The following is a 16,548-nucleotide window of genomic DNA, read 5'->3' as shown; positions in this document are numbered from 1 at the left end:
AGCCATAAAAACAAAGCTAAACACTGGGGTTAGCATACAAGCTAACAAGCTAGATTTACCTACAAGCTGTATACCAACATATATCAAGCAGCTGTCCTTACTTGTCCAGCAGAAAAGTGGCGAAATCTGCGTCGCTCTTGAGTCCTTACAGCAGCTCCCTCCACCTCTGAAATGATTCCGATATTTATCCTTGTTTTTTCTCTGGCTTGGTCCAATTCTTTGTTTTTACGCAGCTTTTCTTCATCAGTGTTTGTATTTCTTCTCTTTGACATGGGCAATGGTGGGGCATTTTTCGGCTCTGTTGTTGTTGTCTGTTCTCCGCCATTGTTTACATTTGGGCATGAGTGTATCTGGCTAGGTGAGAGCAGTCACCACGCCTGCGTGGGGGAGGGGCACTGTCGGTTGCGCGCTGCGTGAGGGAGGGGGGCTGCCAGCAGTGTATGAACGACAGCAATTGACACTTGTCAGACACTCCCCTTTGCTCTGATTGGTTGTGTTCGCCCGGGAGCGGTGGATTCTTGCAAATCTAATTAGGGTCACTGGGTGGAGCCACAGAGTGGATTTTTACACATAATGACAATTTTAGTCATGAAACAAAAAATGTTACAGACTACAGCTTTAATGGGAGATGGAGACACCTTTTAAAAATTAAGTTAAGAAGAAGCAAACTGATGAAGATGAAGTAGTTTTTATGATGTCAGCAGATATCTCCAATAGCTCAGCTGTTACAGCATGTGCCCCATGGACAGATGCCTGTCTCTCATCCACTTTCCTGTCACTCTTCAGCTGTCCTGTGATATAAAGCCATGAAAAGGCCATGAAAAAAAATAGATGTCAGAGTTTTCCTGGATATTATCATAATGTGTGAAAACATTATAGAATACCTCTCTTTGTGTTCTCTCGTAGATTGCCAAGGCAAAGTGTTTTGATTCTTTGAGGCTTATTTGCAGTTGACAAGCAACTGGTTTTGTGTCTGGTTCACAACCTCTGCCTCTTGTTCACCATTATTTTGTTCACTTGTTATTAGCTAGTTTTGATGTCTAAGAGATATTCAAAATGTTCTCAGGTCGTGGGGCAATTCACTCAAAATAATAAAAACAAACTTTTTGTGGGTTTTATCTCACAATCTTTTTTTATTTCCCCATATTTCTCACAAAATATATGGGGTCTGACTAATAACTGGTAAACAATCCATCCTGCCAGTAGACTCCACGAAGGAGCCTGACCCTTAAAATGACCTAGCAACAGAGACAATTTCTATTTTGTCAAGACAGCCTTGAGCTTTCTAAAGATAGTGGGATTTCCCCACACTTCAAAAAATACCACAAATATAAACACAAAAATACTTAGCTTGCTCAATCTTGTTCTAGCTACTATATCTACTGAAAAAATGATGTTTCAATGGATAGATTTAGCTATACATCTGCAAACTTCGCATGTGGCCCTATTAGTAAGCCAGCAGCGCTGTGCGCCTTCTTCACTGGCACAGTTGATTGAGGATGCAGGAACATCTAGTAAAATTAAGAGTGGGCACTTTGAATAACCCCAGTATTGTAAAGTCTACTATTCAAAATGTCTTGAAAAAAGGTGGATGTAGTCATTCCCAAAATTCACAAAATGTGAATTCTCTTTGAGACTGTAAACTCCCAGCGCAGCTGGTCTCACCCTGGTCGCTGCACCGTGTGCCCGCGAGTAGCGCTGTCCTCCGGGGAGAGAGGGGGAGTCAGTGTCAACGTTTACCCCTCGTGTCTAGCCAGACTGTTTATGTCAGACAAAAATGTACCATGCAGTCCCAGAAACAATGGCACTTTCTCAGCTTAACTATGGTTGCACTGTTTTATAACTAAACACATCGAGTACCTTTGTTTACATTTCAATTCGAACTAGAACTTCCTAGAGGAAAGATTTATAATTTAAGATGACTTTTTTCAATTCAAAAATTATTTGTTTGTTACTACTTATTACTGAATCGATATCAAAGCATTTAAGTCAATATTGAATCGAATCGATATTGAATCGAATTGCGACCTAAAGAATCGAAATCTAATTGAATCGTGTGGTTCTTAACAACACCCAGCCCTATTCTCCACTTGCTTCACAGAATGGAGGCATGTGCATGCATTAACATAGCCATCTAGCAGCAATCTAATGGCACCAGATTTGTAATCATTAAAGAAAAGTTGCTTAAGTAAAGACAAAAAATAACCCAGCTGCATTTAGACCAAATCTTGCACTGCTGCAAAAATGCAGTTCTTTACATTCATTTGAATGAGAATAATGCATTTAGGCTGCAGTGGATCACAGCAAGTGCCAGAAAAAAAAGCTGCAAAGCTAAAGCCAAAACGGACTCAAATTTTGGAGAAATGCAACCTGGTGTCATGTTGTGGTAGCCAATCAACTAAGCTGGAAATCAGACCAACAGCATGTATGACCAAAATCACTATGGACTGTAACACAATGTGTCATGTGTATTCATTCATTGTGTACTTGTGCACCAGATTAAAATGTTTTTTTTTTTCCATCTGTGGATGTGGAGAATCACTCTAGGCCTTGCATGCATCACCTACTGTGTAAGAGGCAGGACCGTCAAATCACAGGCAGAGTAGATCAGTCAGAATTAGGGTATGCTATTTAGCAGGGCTAAATGCTACAGTTGGACAGTGTTGGGGCTCGTTACTCAAAGAAGTTATATATTACACATTACACATTACTCTCAAAAATAGTAATGCCTTACATTACATGATTACTCTCTGAAGAAAGTAATTAGTTACAATACTAGTTACATTACTCGTGACCTTCTTTTTACTTGCTCTATAAAAATTAATTCATGTTGCTCCACGGTTCCTTAGCAACAAGCTTTGTGTGTGCGTGCTGTCTCTGTAGGTGCTTCGTTAAGTTTGAGGTAGTGTTAGCAGCAGTGGAGAGAAGTTTCCAACACAGGCAAAGTGTGCACCTTACAGTCAAGTTATTTTCCTTACGTTCAACAAATTCAAAGTAATGTTTGTATCTCCAACTGTCAAAAGTGGCTTTACGCAGCGGGGGGTCTTCAGGCATGTTCTGCTTGTGTTGTTGATGCTGCCATTGTTATCCCATCTCCCCTTGCGGGTGGCGACTAACCAATCGGTGATGGTGAAAGATACCTTGTGCCAAACCCCAACCAATCATTGTTCCATTATTGACGCCCCCCCTCCCCCCAGCCCCTTGTGTGTGATGCGTGCAACTGTGCTGTTAAAACTGCATAACCTAGCAATGTTATGTAAGCAACGAGCTTGGCGAACTGTAATGTGATTACTACATTCAGAATAGTAATGCCTTACACTACCCCTTTCTGCAAAAAGTAATGTGATTACAGTAACGCGTTACTTTGTTAAAGTAATATGATTACAGTAACGCGTTGGAACACAACAGACATTTCTTTGTGTATAGTGTTATGTTTTACTAATTATGATTCAATTCGGCTTCAGTGTGCTCCAGTTTAGAACCCAATGTAATGATATGCCTTGTATCATGGCCATTTAGGTCCAAAGACTCAAGAATCGTGTTCAGACAGGTTGAAAACATACCCAGCTAAAATAATTTGGAAGTGAAAATGAAGGACAATAATACAGTTATTACCTAAAGTATTCATTGTAAATCACTCTTTATAGACCATGTTCCACCAGAGGGTTGAACATGTAGTTTGATTACATTTTGTACATTTGACAGCCATCTTCCTGAAGACTAGATTAAAACAAAGGAAATATCTGGTAATGTAAGAGGTCAAATTCTGCTGTATATTCTGTGTGAGAAGCAAAGAGAAATTGTTGTTGAACAAGGGATGTCAATGTGTATGACATAGATGATGGAGCATTGTCGATGTTTCATAGGTGTTAGACATTTTATAAATGACCTGTATATTATTTATTTTCACCCGCAGCACTGAAGAGATCCTTCGACATTGAAGATGTGGATGATATTCCGGCCTTCTCCACAACTTCCCCTGTCTCCACCCCTGTTTCTCCCCGTTCCCCCCATTTCTTTCTGCACCACAACAAAGCAAGTGAGGTGCGGGGAGGAGGTTGCCAGGCCCCTTCATTAGCCTTCAACAACAATAACAACAACCTGGGCTCAACAGCTCACCACCCCTGCATTAGCCTTAGTTCTAATCCCAGCCCAGTGCTCAAATCCCGTACTGTAGGCAGTAGCCTGTCCTTCAACAGAGGAACCATGAACAAGCCAGCCATCACCAACAATGGCTCCTCTATGGCCAGAGCTGCATCCTTCCAGAGCAGGTTAAACCCTAATGGATACTCCATGTTGACTGGGCCTGGCAGTGACAACGACAGCCTTCACAGCTCCACATCCAGCCTGGAGTACTCTGGAGGTAGTGGGGGTGCCCTCACTCTTACTAAGATGGGGTCATATTCCAGCCCTACTCTTCCAGGGGAGTACCCCGAAACCCAGCCACAGCTCACACAACAACGCTCAGAGCGAAGTGCTGTCTTGGGTAGAAACCCCAACCTTACGAAGTTCTCCTCCTATGGGAGTGTTTTCCACTCTGAGATGGACCAGGGGCCAGGTATAACGCAGGGTCTCTCAGAGCCTCGGGGGATGAACCATGGCTCCATGTCCAGCCTAGACCTCCAAATCCGTGATGGAGGAGGAGGAATGGTGGGTATGCATCGGGGTGGGGGCATGATGTCTCCACAGCTAAGGTATGCCAGTGTTAATGCCCACTGGAATGGTCGCCTTCATGATGCCATTTACTCTAGGGAAGAGGACTACTGTGGCCCCAAAAAACATTGCCAGCAGCAAGGGCTCCAAATTCTCAAGGCTCCACAGCCCAAGGCCAAAGAGATTCCACGTCTCAACAAGTTTCCCTTGGATCTGGACAGCTTGGTTAGCATCCCCTCAACTACTTGTTCCATCAAGGCTCAAGGAGGATCCACAAGTCCCAAACCTCAGCCAAGGAGCACAGGATACAACCAGCACCACACCAGCCCACCGTCCACCTCAGCCAGCCCTTCAGCCTCTCTCAGTAGCCTGGACAGTTCTTCTGACACCCCACCAATCTCCCTCCACCATCCATTTTTGCCTTTCTCCCCATGCTCACCAATTCTTTCACAGGTTTCAATCCCTGTCCCACAGTTGAGTTGCTCCCCAATGCCCTTTTCTGCAGCCCAAAGCCCCCAGCTAGAGATCCCAGGGCCCCAGATTGTTCAGGTAATCTCTAAACAGCCTGGCCCTTCCAGCCACTCCAGCCACAGAGCCATCCAGTCTTTCGAGGATGATGTAGGTGATGCCAAAGATAGCGTAGGCTCAATCTTACAGAGGATCGCTTCCTTCTCCCAGCATGTTGTCACTGACACCATCCCAACAAGAGTGACCCAGCCCCCCACTGTCCAAAGCAATGGTGGGTTGTCATCCACATTTGAGTGTTCAGCCAAGACCACAACAAGATGGAAACAGGGGATGAAGAAACATGAAGGTAAGGTGGTTTTTATGTGCTTGAAATGCTTATTATTATTATTATTTATTTATTTTTTTTCAGTCAGGGATTAGTGTAAGTCTTGCACCATGCTACATCTGCCAATTTCTATGCACTCTGTGACATTAAAAGATCACAACATCAAGACAAACACAAATTATTAAATTGAAAAGTTGATACACTGTTGCTGTTGATGACGCCATCGCCCCACCCCGCGACATCTCATAACAACAACAACTACAATGGCGGACTACATGCTTGTGTGCGTGCCGTGGAAGTTATTGAGCCTTTCTTGCAACTTACATGCCTTGTAGTTGAGTGTGTGTCGTAGCAGCAGTTCGACCTCATTAACGGTCCACACAAACGATTCTGGTTTCCTTGCACTAGCCATTTTCATCTTCTTCTTGTTGTGTTCGGTTTCTCCGTCTACTGTCTGTTTGTTTACAGCGCGCAAGCTTAATGCACATGCTCCGTGTCTTCTTTTCCATTTTTGGTGAATGTCAAGCGCCATCTATAGGACTAGAATATGAACTACAGCATTTTCTGTCGTTTTCAGCGGATCCGTGTGGACGCAAATATTCTTGAAATGTTGCAGAGGAAGACGGAGAAAAAAAAGACAGATTTTGCCCGTCTGGATGGCCCCTGAGTTTCATAGTCGTTAGGGTCACTTGTGGGTTGTTGACCCAGATGGCCTTCATGTGGGTTACTAGTGCTAGGTGAGCCCAGGTGTGAATGGTTGTTAAACTGTCTGGGGAGAGAACTTCTGGCCATCTGAAGCATTTGGGAAGACTCAGACGAGTTCAGGAACAAATCTCTTCGATGTGTTCAGCTGTGTTTGAAGCTTTTGGAACCGCGTGGACAGCATCTGCTCCAATTCAACTTGCGAAGTCTGAGAACATTGGATGTTGGCTGTCTGAACCACTGGATACTCTGGTTGGTTGTGTGCTAGCTGTATGACCATTCTGATTGGTGGTGTGCAAGAGAATCAGTGCGGGGTGGGGGAGGGGCGGAATTCTGTGTGCGCCGCTGAACTCTATGGTGTGCGCTTTGTTTTTCAATGCACTCTGTTAAGTCAATTCCTGTTTTCATGTTTTGGATTACTGGCACGAGACTAGCGGCACCCAATGTTAAGGAGACTTATTGCATCTCGCGCAAGAGCAGAACGTATACGCTACTGTGTAATTGGCAGCCATCGAGGTGCTAGGTTGCAATGAAACTTTTATGCTGAACAGGTCAGACGAGAGGCAACGGAGTGGTCAGATAAAGGCAGTTGGCCGTTGGTTTGAGTCTGGGCTGTGTGTGGGGGCCTTTAGACCACCTTCTCTGTTCAAAGACGGTTGTTCCAGTTTGACATAGATGGATTCCCTTACTCCTCTTTTAAACCACCTGTCTTCTCTAGCCAAGTATTTACAAGGAATGATTTTTCATTTGTGCCAAATTGCCCACAGAGAGGTTGCCAATGTACAAATCTGTGCATTCCTGGCTGCATTAAACATCATAAACTTCGTTACTCTGTTTATACGGTGTTTTTTCCTAACAACGGACAAGTTCAGTGTGTTGCTAGTTTTGAAGTGAACCAGGACATGATGTTTGATGAAGATCCTCCTGAGTTTCTGAGATGTTAAGTTTTCTCGTCTCCTCCTCTCTGTCTTTTAGTGGTTTTGACAGAGATCTAGTTTGGGTAGGCACAGGCTTTAAGTGCTCCCCTGATGTGCCTCTGTTCCTTATCCTTCCTCTCTGTCCTTGTGGGTCTGGTCTCAGTCCGATGGTTTAGGGTTCTGATGCCAACAGTGTGGGCTCCAGTGGGTGATGAGAGTCGAACAGCAAGTATTGATCTGTGTTTGTAGGTTTTCTGTATACCTCAATGTTGACGCTTCTGTCTTTTTCAGCGTGTATGCACAGTCCAAGAGGACTGAACATTGAGGTTTATAGAAAAACCTACACACACACACATTTGCCATTCAATTTGTAATCAGTAACTGACTTACTGAGATTTCTAAAGAGTTTTGGTAGTGAGGCAGATTGCTAACATTGGCATGCTAGCCTTGATTACATCACTTAGAGTTACTTTACCTTTCTTTATGCTTTGTTCTCATTGTCAATTAAAGTTTGACAGGGTGTCAGCAAGCAGTCTTTATTCTCATGCTTCAGTCCAACTTGAATATTTCTTTTCTGGTTTACACCAACACACCATTTTCAGGTTCCTTTAGTCAGAGGATCTTCCTCATGTTCAATAAATGTATACAAATATACATTCACAAGTTGTGTTTAAAGCTTGTCTGACATTTTGAAATGGGTTTTAATTCTATTTTTTATCCACCTCCTCCCAGATAGCTATTAGCTCCTGCTTCCCGAGATAATAAAGTGTCTCAGCATCACATTTACTGAAAACATGTTACAATGCCACTCTTTCAATTTCTAAAACCAAGAAATTTTGGAAAACACCTAATCCTATTCCATTAGCCATGAAGGTTTATTTTTGAAAGTGTAACTGGACTTTGCATGGTATTATTGTATGATTGTGGACTTTACCACAGAGACCTTATTTTTAAAAGTCTAACCCGATAATGTATTTATTACTTACTATTGCTAACTTGACCACAGAGGCTTTCAAATGCAAAAACAGACACTAGAGTGGTAGTTAGGGGGTCCTATTTTGAACCATAAGGCCACTTACCACTGAGGGAGAATGTGTTGCTCTAAATCAGGTACAGTGGGTTGTCCACTCATCTGGGGGTTGGTGGCTCAGTCCCCAGGTTCTCCTGTTCACATTTCACATTGAGTTTGGGCAAGAGGCTTGTACAGCATAAACCATATACTCTTAATTTCGTCCATGCAGATCATTCATGCATGTCTAACATGTCAGTTTGTTGGATCAATGCAATATCCTGCCTTGTTCTTGTCCCACTATAACTTATTATGATGAGACCCCTGGTTGTTTACATGACTGTCTTGTCTACTGTAAATTCAGAAACTCATGTGGGCTGTTTAACAAACAGAAAGCTTCTGTTCTAAGGCGCCAGTTGGGATTTTCCCTTCGCCCCCTTAAATTTCATCAGGGAATTAGTCCAATTCCTCTGAAATGAAAGAGATATACCAGATGGATCCACCCATACTTCTAACTTCAGTTAGCATTTTAACTCAGATTTTCCTGGAGCCCAACAAGAGAGAGTGTATGTGTGTACAACTTTATGGTATGTAGCAGTGATAGAATGTAACTCAGTATGTTTATTCAAGTACTGTCAATTTTGAGGTACTTGTACTTCACTTCCATTTTCTTTGTACTTTATCCTAGACATATATTGCACTCATTTAATTGAAAACTTTAGTTACGAGTTACTTTGCAGATTACATGTTGCATCAGAGCCAATAGCCAAATAGTACATTTTTAGATTAATTTATTTTATCAGTAATCGGAATCAAAATAAGTCACTGATTCCAATAATCTCTCTATAAAAGCAAAGAATCTCTGTGTGTCTGTGTGTCTGTCTGTCTGTGTGTGTGTTCCTCAAATATCTCTGCGGATCAGGATCAGACTGACCTGAGACTTACAACATGGCTGCTGCGTGGTTTAAGGTTGTGCGATGTTGCATTTGTTTGGACTGCAATGATACCGTTAATAAATTATTTCATAAATGCTTTACCAATTCCGCTAGCATTGTCAACCATAGTCACGTCAGCACCAGAGCCAATCACTGCACACCGTAGCCACGTGTGCACCAGAGCCAGTCACTGCAGAGCTCAAGCCCACGACACACCTTAAGAAACAAGCGGATTTATGCCTGCAGGTGGTTCGGTCCCGCTCTGTGCATCTAAACTGACTTTTGTGGATTAATGAACCGAGTCCGGACTGAGTCTGTTCCGGTCTGAGGAGATCCGGATACGCAAGGACAACAAACTGGAATCGGAATCTGTGGATGTTCGTGTGTAGCTAGCTGCTAGCCCACCCACACGGCCCACCTCCTGAGTCGACGGACCGGACGCACCGGCACGTCCAAAACTGGACTTAGGGTAAATAATGTCCGCCACGCTTTTTCACAAACATTGCCGTCACGTTTGCTTTGTGTCTGCTGCAGGAAGAAACAGTACAAATGGGCTTTTGTCACGAAAGTGTTCGCAAGCAGCAAGTTTGGTTGCCGAGGAACAGGGACAGTTGTGTGAGGGACGCCGGCGGTGATACAGACAGCGACAGAGATGCCGAGTTTTGAGAGTTGAGAGATTTGTGACATATAGCGTGTTTGGAGTGTATAGTTAGTATGTTATATAGTGTTTAGTGTAGTGTGTTTAGTGTGTAGTGTAGTCGTTTTTTTGTGTTGTGAGTCAAAACAATGAGGAGACTGCTGAATGTGGAGCAGGCAGTGCAGTTCTTCATTGAGCTGAGGAGCCTGAGGCATTGCCTGCATTTAAATGTAAATAGTTACATATAACTTTGTAAATTTCAAAAACTTATGCACAAATTTAGCAAACAACAATTTATATTTGCATCATAATCATGGTTCATTAAACATATTTGTGGTTTTCACAGCAAAAAATCGAACTTTTTCCTACTCTGATTTTATGTTATTTTCTGATTTTAGGGCCAAAGTGTTAATATAATATTTCAAAATGTAAAAACACATTTGTGTTTTTCACAGTAAAAAATCTAACTTTTTCATACTCTGATTTTATGTTATTTTGTGATTTTAGGTCCATAGTGTTAATATAATATGTCAAAATGAAAGCACTACTTAACCTCCCACTTTTCTATAGGAATACATGCTTCCTACGGGCAATGCATTAGTTATAAAAATGCTGATATCGGAAAGATTATTGGCCACATTATTGACACATAGAATACAGTAAATATATACAGTCATGGACGAAAGTATTGGCACCCCTGAAACTTTTCCAGAAAATGCACCATTTCTCCCAGAAAAGTGGTGCAATTACAAATGCTTTGGTATACACTTGCTTATTTCCTTTAAGTGCATTGGGACAACACAAAAAAGCAGAAGAAAAAAGCCAAATTTGCCATCATTTTACACAAATCTCAAAGATTGGGTCGGACAAAATCATTGGCACCCTCAACTTTGGTATTATTTGTAATATGGTAATAATATGGTAATATATGGTTGCACACCCTTTGGAGAAAATAACTGAAACCAATCGCTTTCTATAACCATCAACAAGTTTCCTACACCTCTCAACTGGAATTTTGGACCACTCGTCTCTTGCAAACTGCTCCAGGTGTCTCAGATTTGAAGGGCACCTTCTCGCAACAGCAATTTTGAGATCTTTCCATAGGTGTTCAATGGAATTTAGATCCAGACTCATTGCTGGCCACTTCAGAATTTTCAAGCGCTTTTGTCTCCAACCATTACTGGGTGCTTTGTGAGGTATGTTTTGGGCCATTGTCTTGCTGGAACACCCATGACCTCTGGCGCAGACCCAGCTATCTTACACTAGGCCCTACATTACGGGCCAAAATATTTTAATAGTCTCCAGATTTCATGATTCCTTGCACACAATCAATGCACCCAGTGCCAGAGGCATCAAAACAGCCCCAAAACATCTTTGAACCTCCACCATATTTGACTGTAGGTACCGTGTTCTTTTCTTGTGTTTTCTGTAAACAGTAGAATGATGTGATTTGCAAAAAAGCTCTACCTTAGTCTCATCTGTCCATAAAACATTCTCCCAGAAGGATTAAGGCTTACTCAGGTATGTTCTTGCAAAAAAAAAACAACGATAAAATCTTGCCTGATGCTCTCCCTTCCCAACATCCAGAAGTTCGCTAACAGTGAAAACATGAGGAACAATCCAACTGTTGCTTGGAAGAAATGAGAAGCAGGTGGAAGATAATGCTGTTAATTATGAAATCTTAATTTAGGGACATGCGGGACTGTGCAGGATTTGTAGGTCCCCATTAAGTAAAACAATGACTCCCCACCTAAACAAGGGAGATGGGGAGATAGAGCAGCAAGCTACAGAGTGAATGATGAGAGTAAGCGGTGGTAATGCTAAAAAGCAGTTAATTAGATAAATTCATGTTTAAATTGTGTCACAGCAGTTACTTTGTAAAGCAAAAAAAGAAAAAAATATGTGTGAATTCAGAGTTCATATCTTGTTTCCTCATCCAATTCAGGCTTGTTATGGAATAACTACACAGACATGGGTTGATAATAAACATAACCAGTCTGATTGTTTAGCTGTAAACGTTTGTGTGTTCATACATTCAGTAAAAAATCAGAAATTCACTGTACCAGTTTCAAGGTACTCAGTCTGTCCTCTGTATGAGGGATATATTTGGTCAGAATGGAAATTCAAAGTCCAAATGAAATTAAAAGATAATAATTTTAGTAAATAAAAAATTAGGTCACAAATAAACTTAAAAATAAAAAGTGAATTGAAAAAGCAAATTCAACATACAAAATGTTCAAACTAAAGGTTTTGAAAAGATGAAATTGTAGATAGTTATGAAAATAAGACAAGAGAAACACTAACTGTGTCACTCAGAAATCCAGGGGAAATAATCTGTACCTCTCAACAATACATACTTTTTTAGGCTACAGTTGACTTAATAACCAGTAAAATATATGTAAAATAGAAAGCTATATGAATGTATGACCACTCAACTCATTCCTAAGTTTATTGCACTTTGACAAAGGCATATTCTGGTGGGTGTTTTTTTGCAAATGCGTATCATAAACTACTACTGACTGACCTAGTAACAAATTGGTCACATATGCACCTTGACTAGATGGTTTTGACCTAGTGTTGTTATACAAGATTCTTTCAAAGTGCAGTATGTGAAGATTGCTGCTTCCATTTGTTTTCATGTGGTAAATAAGGCTAATGTACGACAATGGGTGTTCACAGTGAAATTATTGCTTTTGCGCTATTCAGGACTTTTCTCCGATCGTTTGCATCCCATGAAAGCACACAACAAAAGGGGGCCCCAAGCAGTGTTGTTTTCGTCAACGATGACGATGACGAAATTAATTTGTTGACGGCCCTTTTTTTCATGACGATAATGAGACAGTGACGAGGTAAACATTGCTCTTTGATGACTAAAACATGACGAGACGTGTGTGAGTTTTCGTTGACGAGACGAGAAAGGACGTAAATATTAGTGGGTGGTCTGTCAGACATCCCAAATGCATGACATTTCTGCTGTATTTTCTGTTGTCCGCTTGTTGTTGTAGCGGCAAGCTAGGAACGGTCGCTACTTTCAAATTAAAAGCCCCCCGCTAAGAACCCAGTTCTAAACTCCAATGGGGTGCCATGTAAATCTACGGTGGCCCTGAAGTGCAAAACACAACAGCAAATCAGAAAACACAACGGTAAATCAGAAAACACAACGGCAAATCAGAAAACACGACCGCAAATCAGAAACTACGAACGCAAATAAAAAAAACACGACCGCAAATCAGAAACTACGAACGCAAATAAAAAAAACACGAATGCAAATCAAAAAACACGAACGCAAATCACACAAGTCTTTTGATTTGCGTTTGTGTTTTCTGATTTGCGTTTGTGTTTTCTGATTTGCGTTCGTGTTTTTTGATTTGCGTTTGTGTTTTCTGATTTGCGTTCGTGTTTTTTGATTTGTGTTCGTGGTTTCTGATTTGCGTTCGTGGTTTTTGATTTGCGTTCGTGGTTTCTGTTTTGCATTCTTGTTTTCTGATTTGCGGTCGTGTTTTTTGATTTGCGGCCGTGGTTTCTGATTTGCGGTCGTGTTTTCTGATTTGCGTTCGTGTTTTCTGATTTGCGTTCGTGTTTTTTGATTTGTGTTCGTGTTTTTTGATTTGCATTCGTGTTTTCTGATTTACCGTTGTGTTTTGCACTTCAGGGCCACCGTATAAAGCTCTTATTTTGAGGACAAATTCATTGTCACTGTTCACTGCCCAACTTTGAGCTTCACGTCACATCACATGTTTACGCCTACCCCCAGATATATGGAAGTATTTTAAATATGATTCATAAGTATTGGAGAGTGCTTTTGGACAGAAACCTTTTATCTCCATATTTCAACTTTTCAATTTTTTTTCCAACATATTTCAACTGTTTTTTTCATCAATTGATGCCCTACTTCATCATACAAGTGTGTCACACATGAGTTGTGAAAATAGCACATTGTGAGCTTGTAGATCTTATGTACTTATTGACCTAAATTAATTTGTTAAAAGACTATACTTCTTTTATTTTAAATAAAACTGACTAAAACTAGACTAAAACCTGTTTGAGTTTTCGTCAACTAGAACTGGTCTAAAACTATCACATATAGAAATGACTAAAATTTGACTAAAAGTAAAAAGCATTTTAGTCCAAAAGACTAAGACTAAGGCTAAATCTAAAATGGCTGCCAAAAACAACACTAGCCTCAAGCCCTTTCTTTTAGTCCCTTCCTCTGTCACATACAGAGGATAACAAAAGTCAGAGGATAACAAAAGTCAGAAGACAAAAGAAAGTGACAGAAAAAGAATGAGAGAAAGGTAGAAAACAATGTTTTCTTTTATCAGTCAACTAGTGCATTGCCCGTAAGAAAAATGTATTCCTATAGAAAAGTGGGAGGTTAAGTAGCTTTTTCATGGATGGCCAAATGAGGCTGTGTTTGAAGGTGGGACGTCAGGGATATAATTGGCTGTTTTTGACTACTTTTGATTATACCATTATATTTCACCTTAAAAACTATTTACCTTGCCTTACTTGGTGTAATTATTTTTAGCACAACCTCACATGTGTGACTGTACAGTTATTTTTTTCATTTGAAGGTACTATATTAACACTATGGACCTAAAATCACAAAATAACATAAAATCAGAGTAGAAAAAGTTAGTTTTTTTTACTGTGAAAACCACAAATATGTTTAATGAACCAATTGCATTAGTTATAATGCAAATATAAATTGTTGTTTGCTAAATTGGTGCATAAGTTTTTGAAATTTACAAAGTTATGTGTATTTACATTCAACTGAGGCAATGCCTCAGGCTAAGCCCATTCCTGCCTGTTCCACATTCAGCCGTCTCCTCCTTGGTTTGCCTCACAACACGACTCCACTACTCACTAAACACACCACACTAAATACTACATAACATACTAACTATACACTCCAAACACGCTATATGTCACAAATCTCTCAACTCTCAAAACTCGCTATCTCTGTCGCGGTCTCCAACACATCACTGCTGCTGTCAATCATCCGCCGATGTCCCTCCCACATCTTCCTGTTCCTCAACAACCAAACTTGCTGCTTGGACACTTTCGTGACAAAAGCACATTTTTACTGTTTCTTCCTGCACCAGACACAAAGCAAACGTGACGGCAATGTTCGCGAAAAAGCGTGTTGGACATTATTTACCCTAAATCCAGTTTTGGACGTGCCAGTGCGCCCGCTACGTCAACTCGGGAGGTGGGCCGTGTGGGTCGGTGAGCGGCTAGCAGCTAGCTACACACGAACATCCACAGATTCCGATCCCACTTTGTTGTCCGCGCGTCTCCAGATCTCCTCAGACCCGAACAGACTCGGTCCGGACTTGTTTAATCTCATTAATCCACAACAGTCAGTTTAGACGCACAGGACAGAACAGAACGGGGCCGAACCGCCGGCAAAATCCCGGTCCAGCTCGCGCCGCTGCAGGTATAAATCTGCTTGTTTCTTAAGGTATGTCGTGGGCTTGAGCTCTGCAGTGATTGGCTCTGGTGCGCACGTGACTGTAGTGGCTCTGGTGGACAATGCTTGCAGAATTTGTAAAGCATTTATGAAATAATTTATTCACGGTATCATTGCAGTCCAAGCAAATACTTAGTTGCACACCACTGAACCACGTAGCAGCCATGTTGAAAGTCTCAGGTCAGTGTGATCCTGATCCGCAGAGATATTTGAGGAACACACACACACACAGACACACACACAGACACACAGACAGAGATTTCTTGCTTTTATAGAGAGATAACCGTAAGAAATTCAGCCCATCATTCCAAGAAGTCAGTGCAGCCATATACTGAATCAAGATCACTTCTATTCCCATAGTCACATAGATTAGTCTGTTTACTATATATCACTCCTTGAGACAGCTTTCTTATCTCTACTTTCATTTTCCACACATTGACGCCTCATCAGTTCTGCATTCCTCTCTATCTCTTCCCCTTGTATTTTCTGATTCATCTGCATGTCACATGAACAGGTATTTCATAGGCATGACTCTCCAACAGCTATATGAAAAATATTTTGTGTCCAAACTTCATAAAAAGGGACTGTCAATATCTTGAATAACTTTATTTAGTCCTTCCTCTCTGCTCTTTTAATCTTTTCTGACCTCCCCTCTCTCTTTAGCTATCATGCCCAGGCTTGTCTGAACTCCCTGTCCCAATCCCTCTCTCTTTCTTATTCAAGTTTTAATAGCAGTGGTTTAGGGAGTAAATTCCTCACCTGCGGATGTCTAAGCCGCTGTCCTATTTCACACCCATCACTGTGTATTCTCTGCCACAAAAAGTGTTTTTTGTGTGTTGGTAAGGGGGGAGTTGATACTGCTGGAAGAGTAAGGAGTAAGGGCCACGAGACACAGGGTGCACTCCATTTGGCTAACAATAACAGCAAAGCTATTCCTTTTATTGTCCCATCAGATCAGCTTACCAATAAAACATGAACTCAGCTGAAGGCATTTATCACCAAATTGGCAGAGCATTGTTAGCCCCAATTCTTCAATAGTAATGCAGTGAGGAATCGCTACTCAAGACAAGTGTATCATTAGGTTGCCCTGTCATAATGGAAATGCAAATCCCTGCCATGGTTGATGTTCCAGGTCAAGTGAGAACTGACTGAAACGCTTTACTGAGTAGTGAATCCACCAAACAGAAGACCCATTGCTCTTAGTACTTATAGATGTTTATTTCCCAAATATATGTCATCGAATGAGTGATGGAAAGCAAAGGGAAAGTTAGGAATTTGTGATGTACAGATTTGTGTGCTTGTCTTAAATGTCAGCAGTTGGGTGATACTCCACTTACAGTTAGATACAAGAAACAGCCAATGAGATGTTTTCACAAGGGAACCTCCTCTATGTTGCTGTTTGTTGCTGCTTCAGCCTGTTAGGTTGTCC

General features: G+C 41.3%; 1 protein-coding gene across 1 annotated transcript in view; it reads left to right on the top strand.

Annotated features, from left to right (window-relative positions):
• Positions 1-16,548, top strand: part of septin12 (septin 12) — a 102,154-nt gene that overhangs the window by 14,930 nt on the left and 70,676 nt on the right. Inside the window, exon 2 of the mRNA XM_030409389.1 lies at positions 3,917-5,467. Within this exon, the coding sequence (XP_030265249.1) occupies positions 3,917-5,467 (1,551 nt within the window). The remainder of the gene's footprint in view (positions 1-3,916; positions 5,468-16,548) is intronic.

The sequence above is a fragment of the Sparus aurata genome, chromosome 24 (genome assembly GCF_900880675.1).
Source record: "Sparus aurata chromosome 24, fSpaAur1.1, whole genome shotgun sequence".
Lineage (NCBI taxonomy): Eukaryota > Metazoa > Chordata > Actinopteri > Spariformes > Sparidae > Sparus > Sparus aurata.
This window is presented reverse-complemented; position numbering and strand designations above follow the sequence as displayed.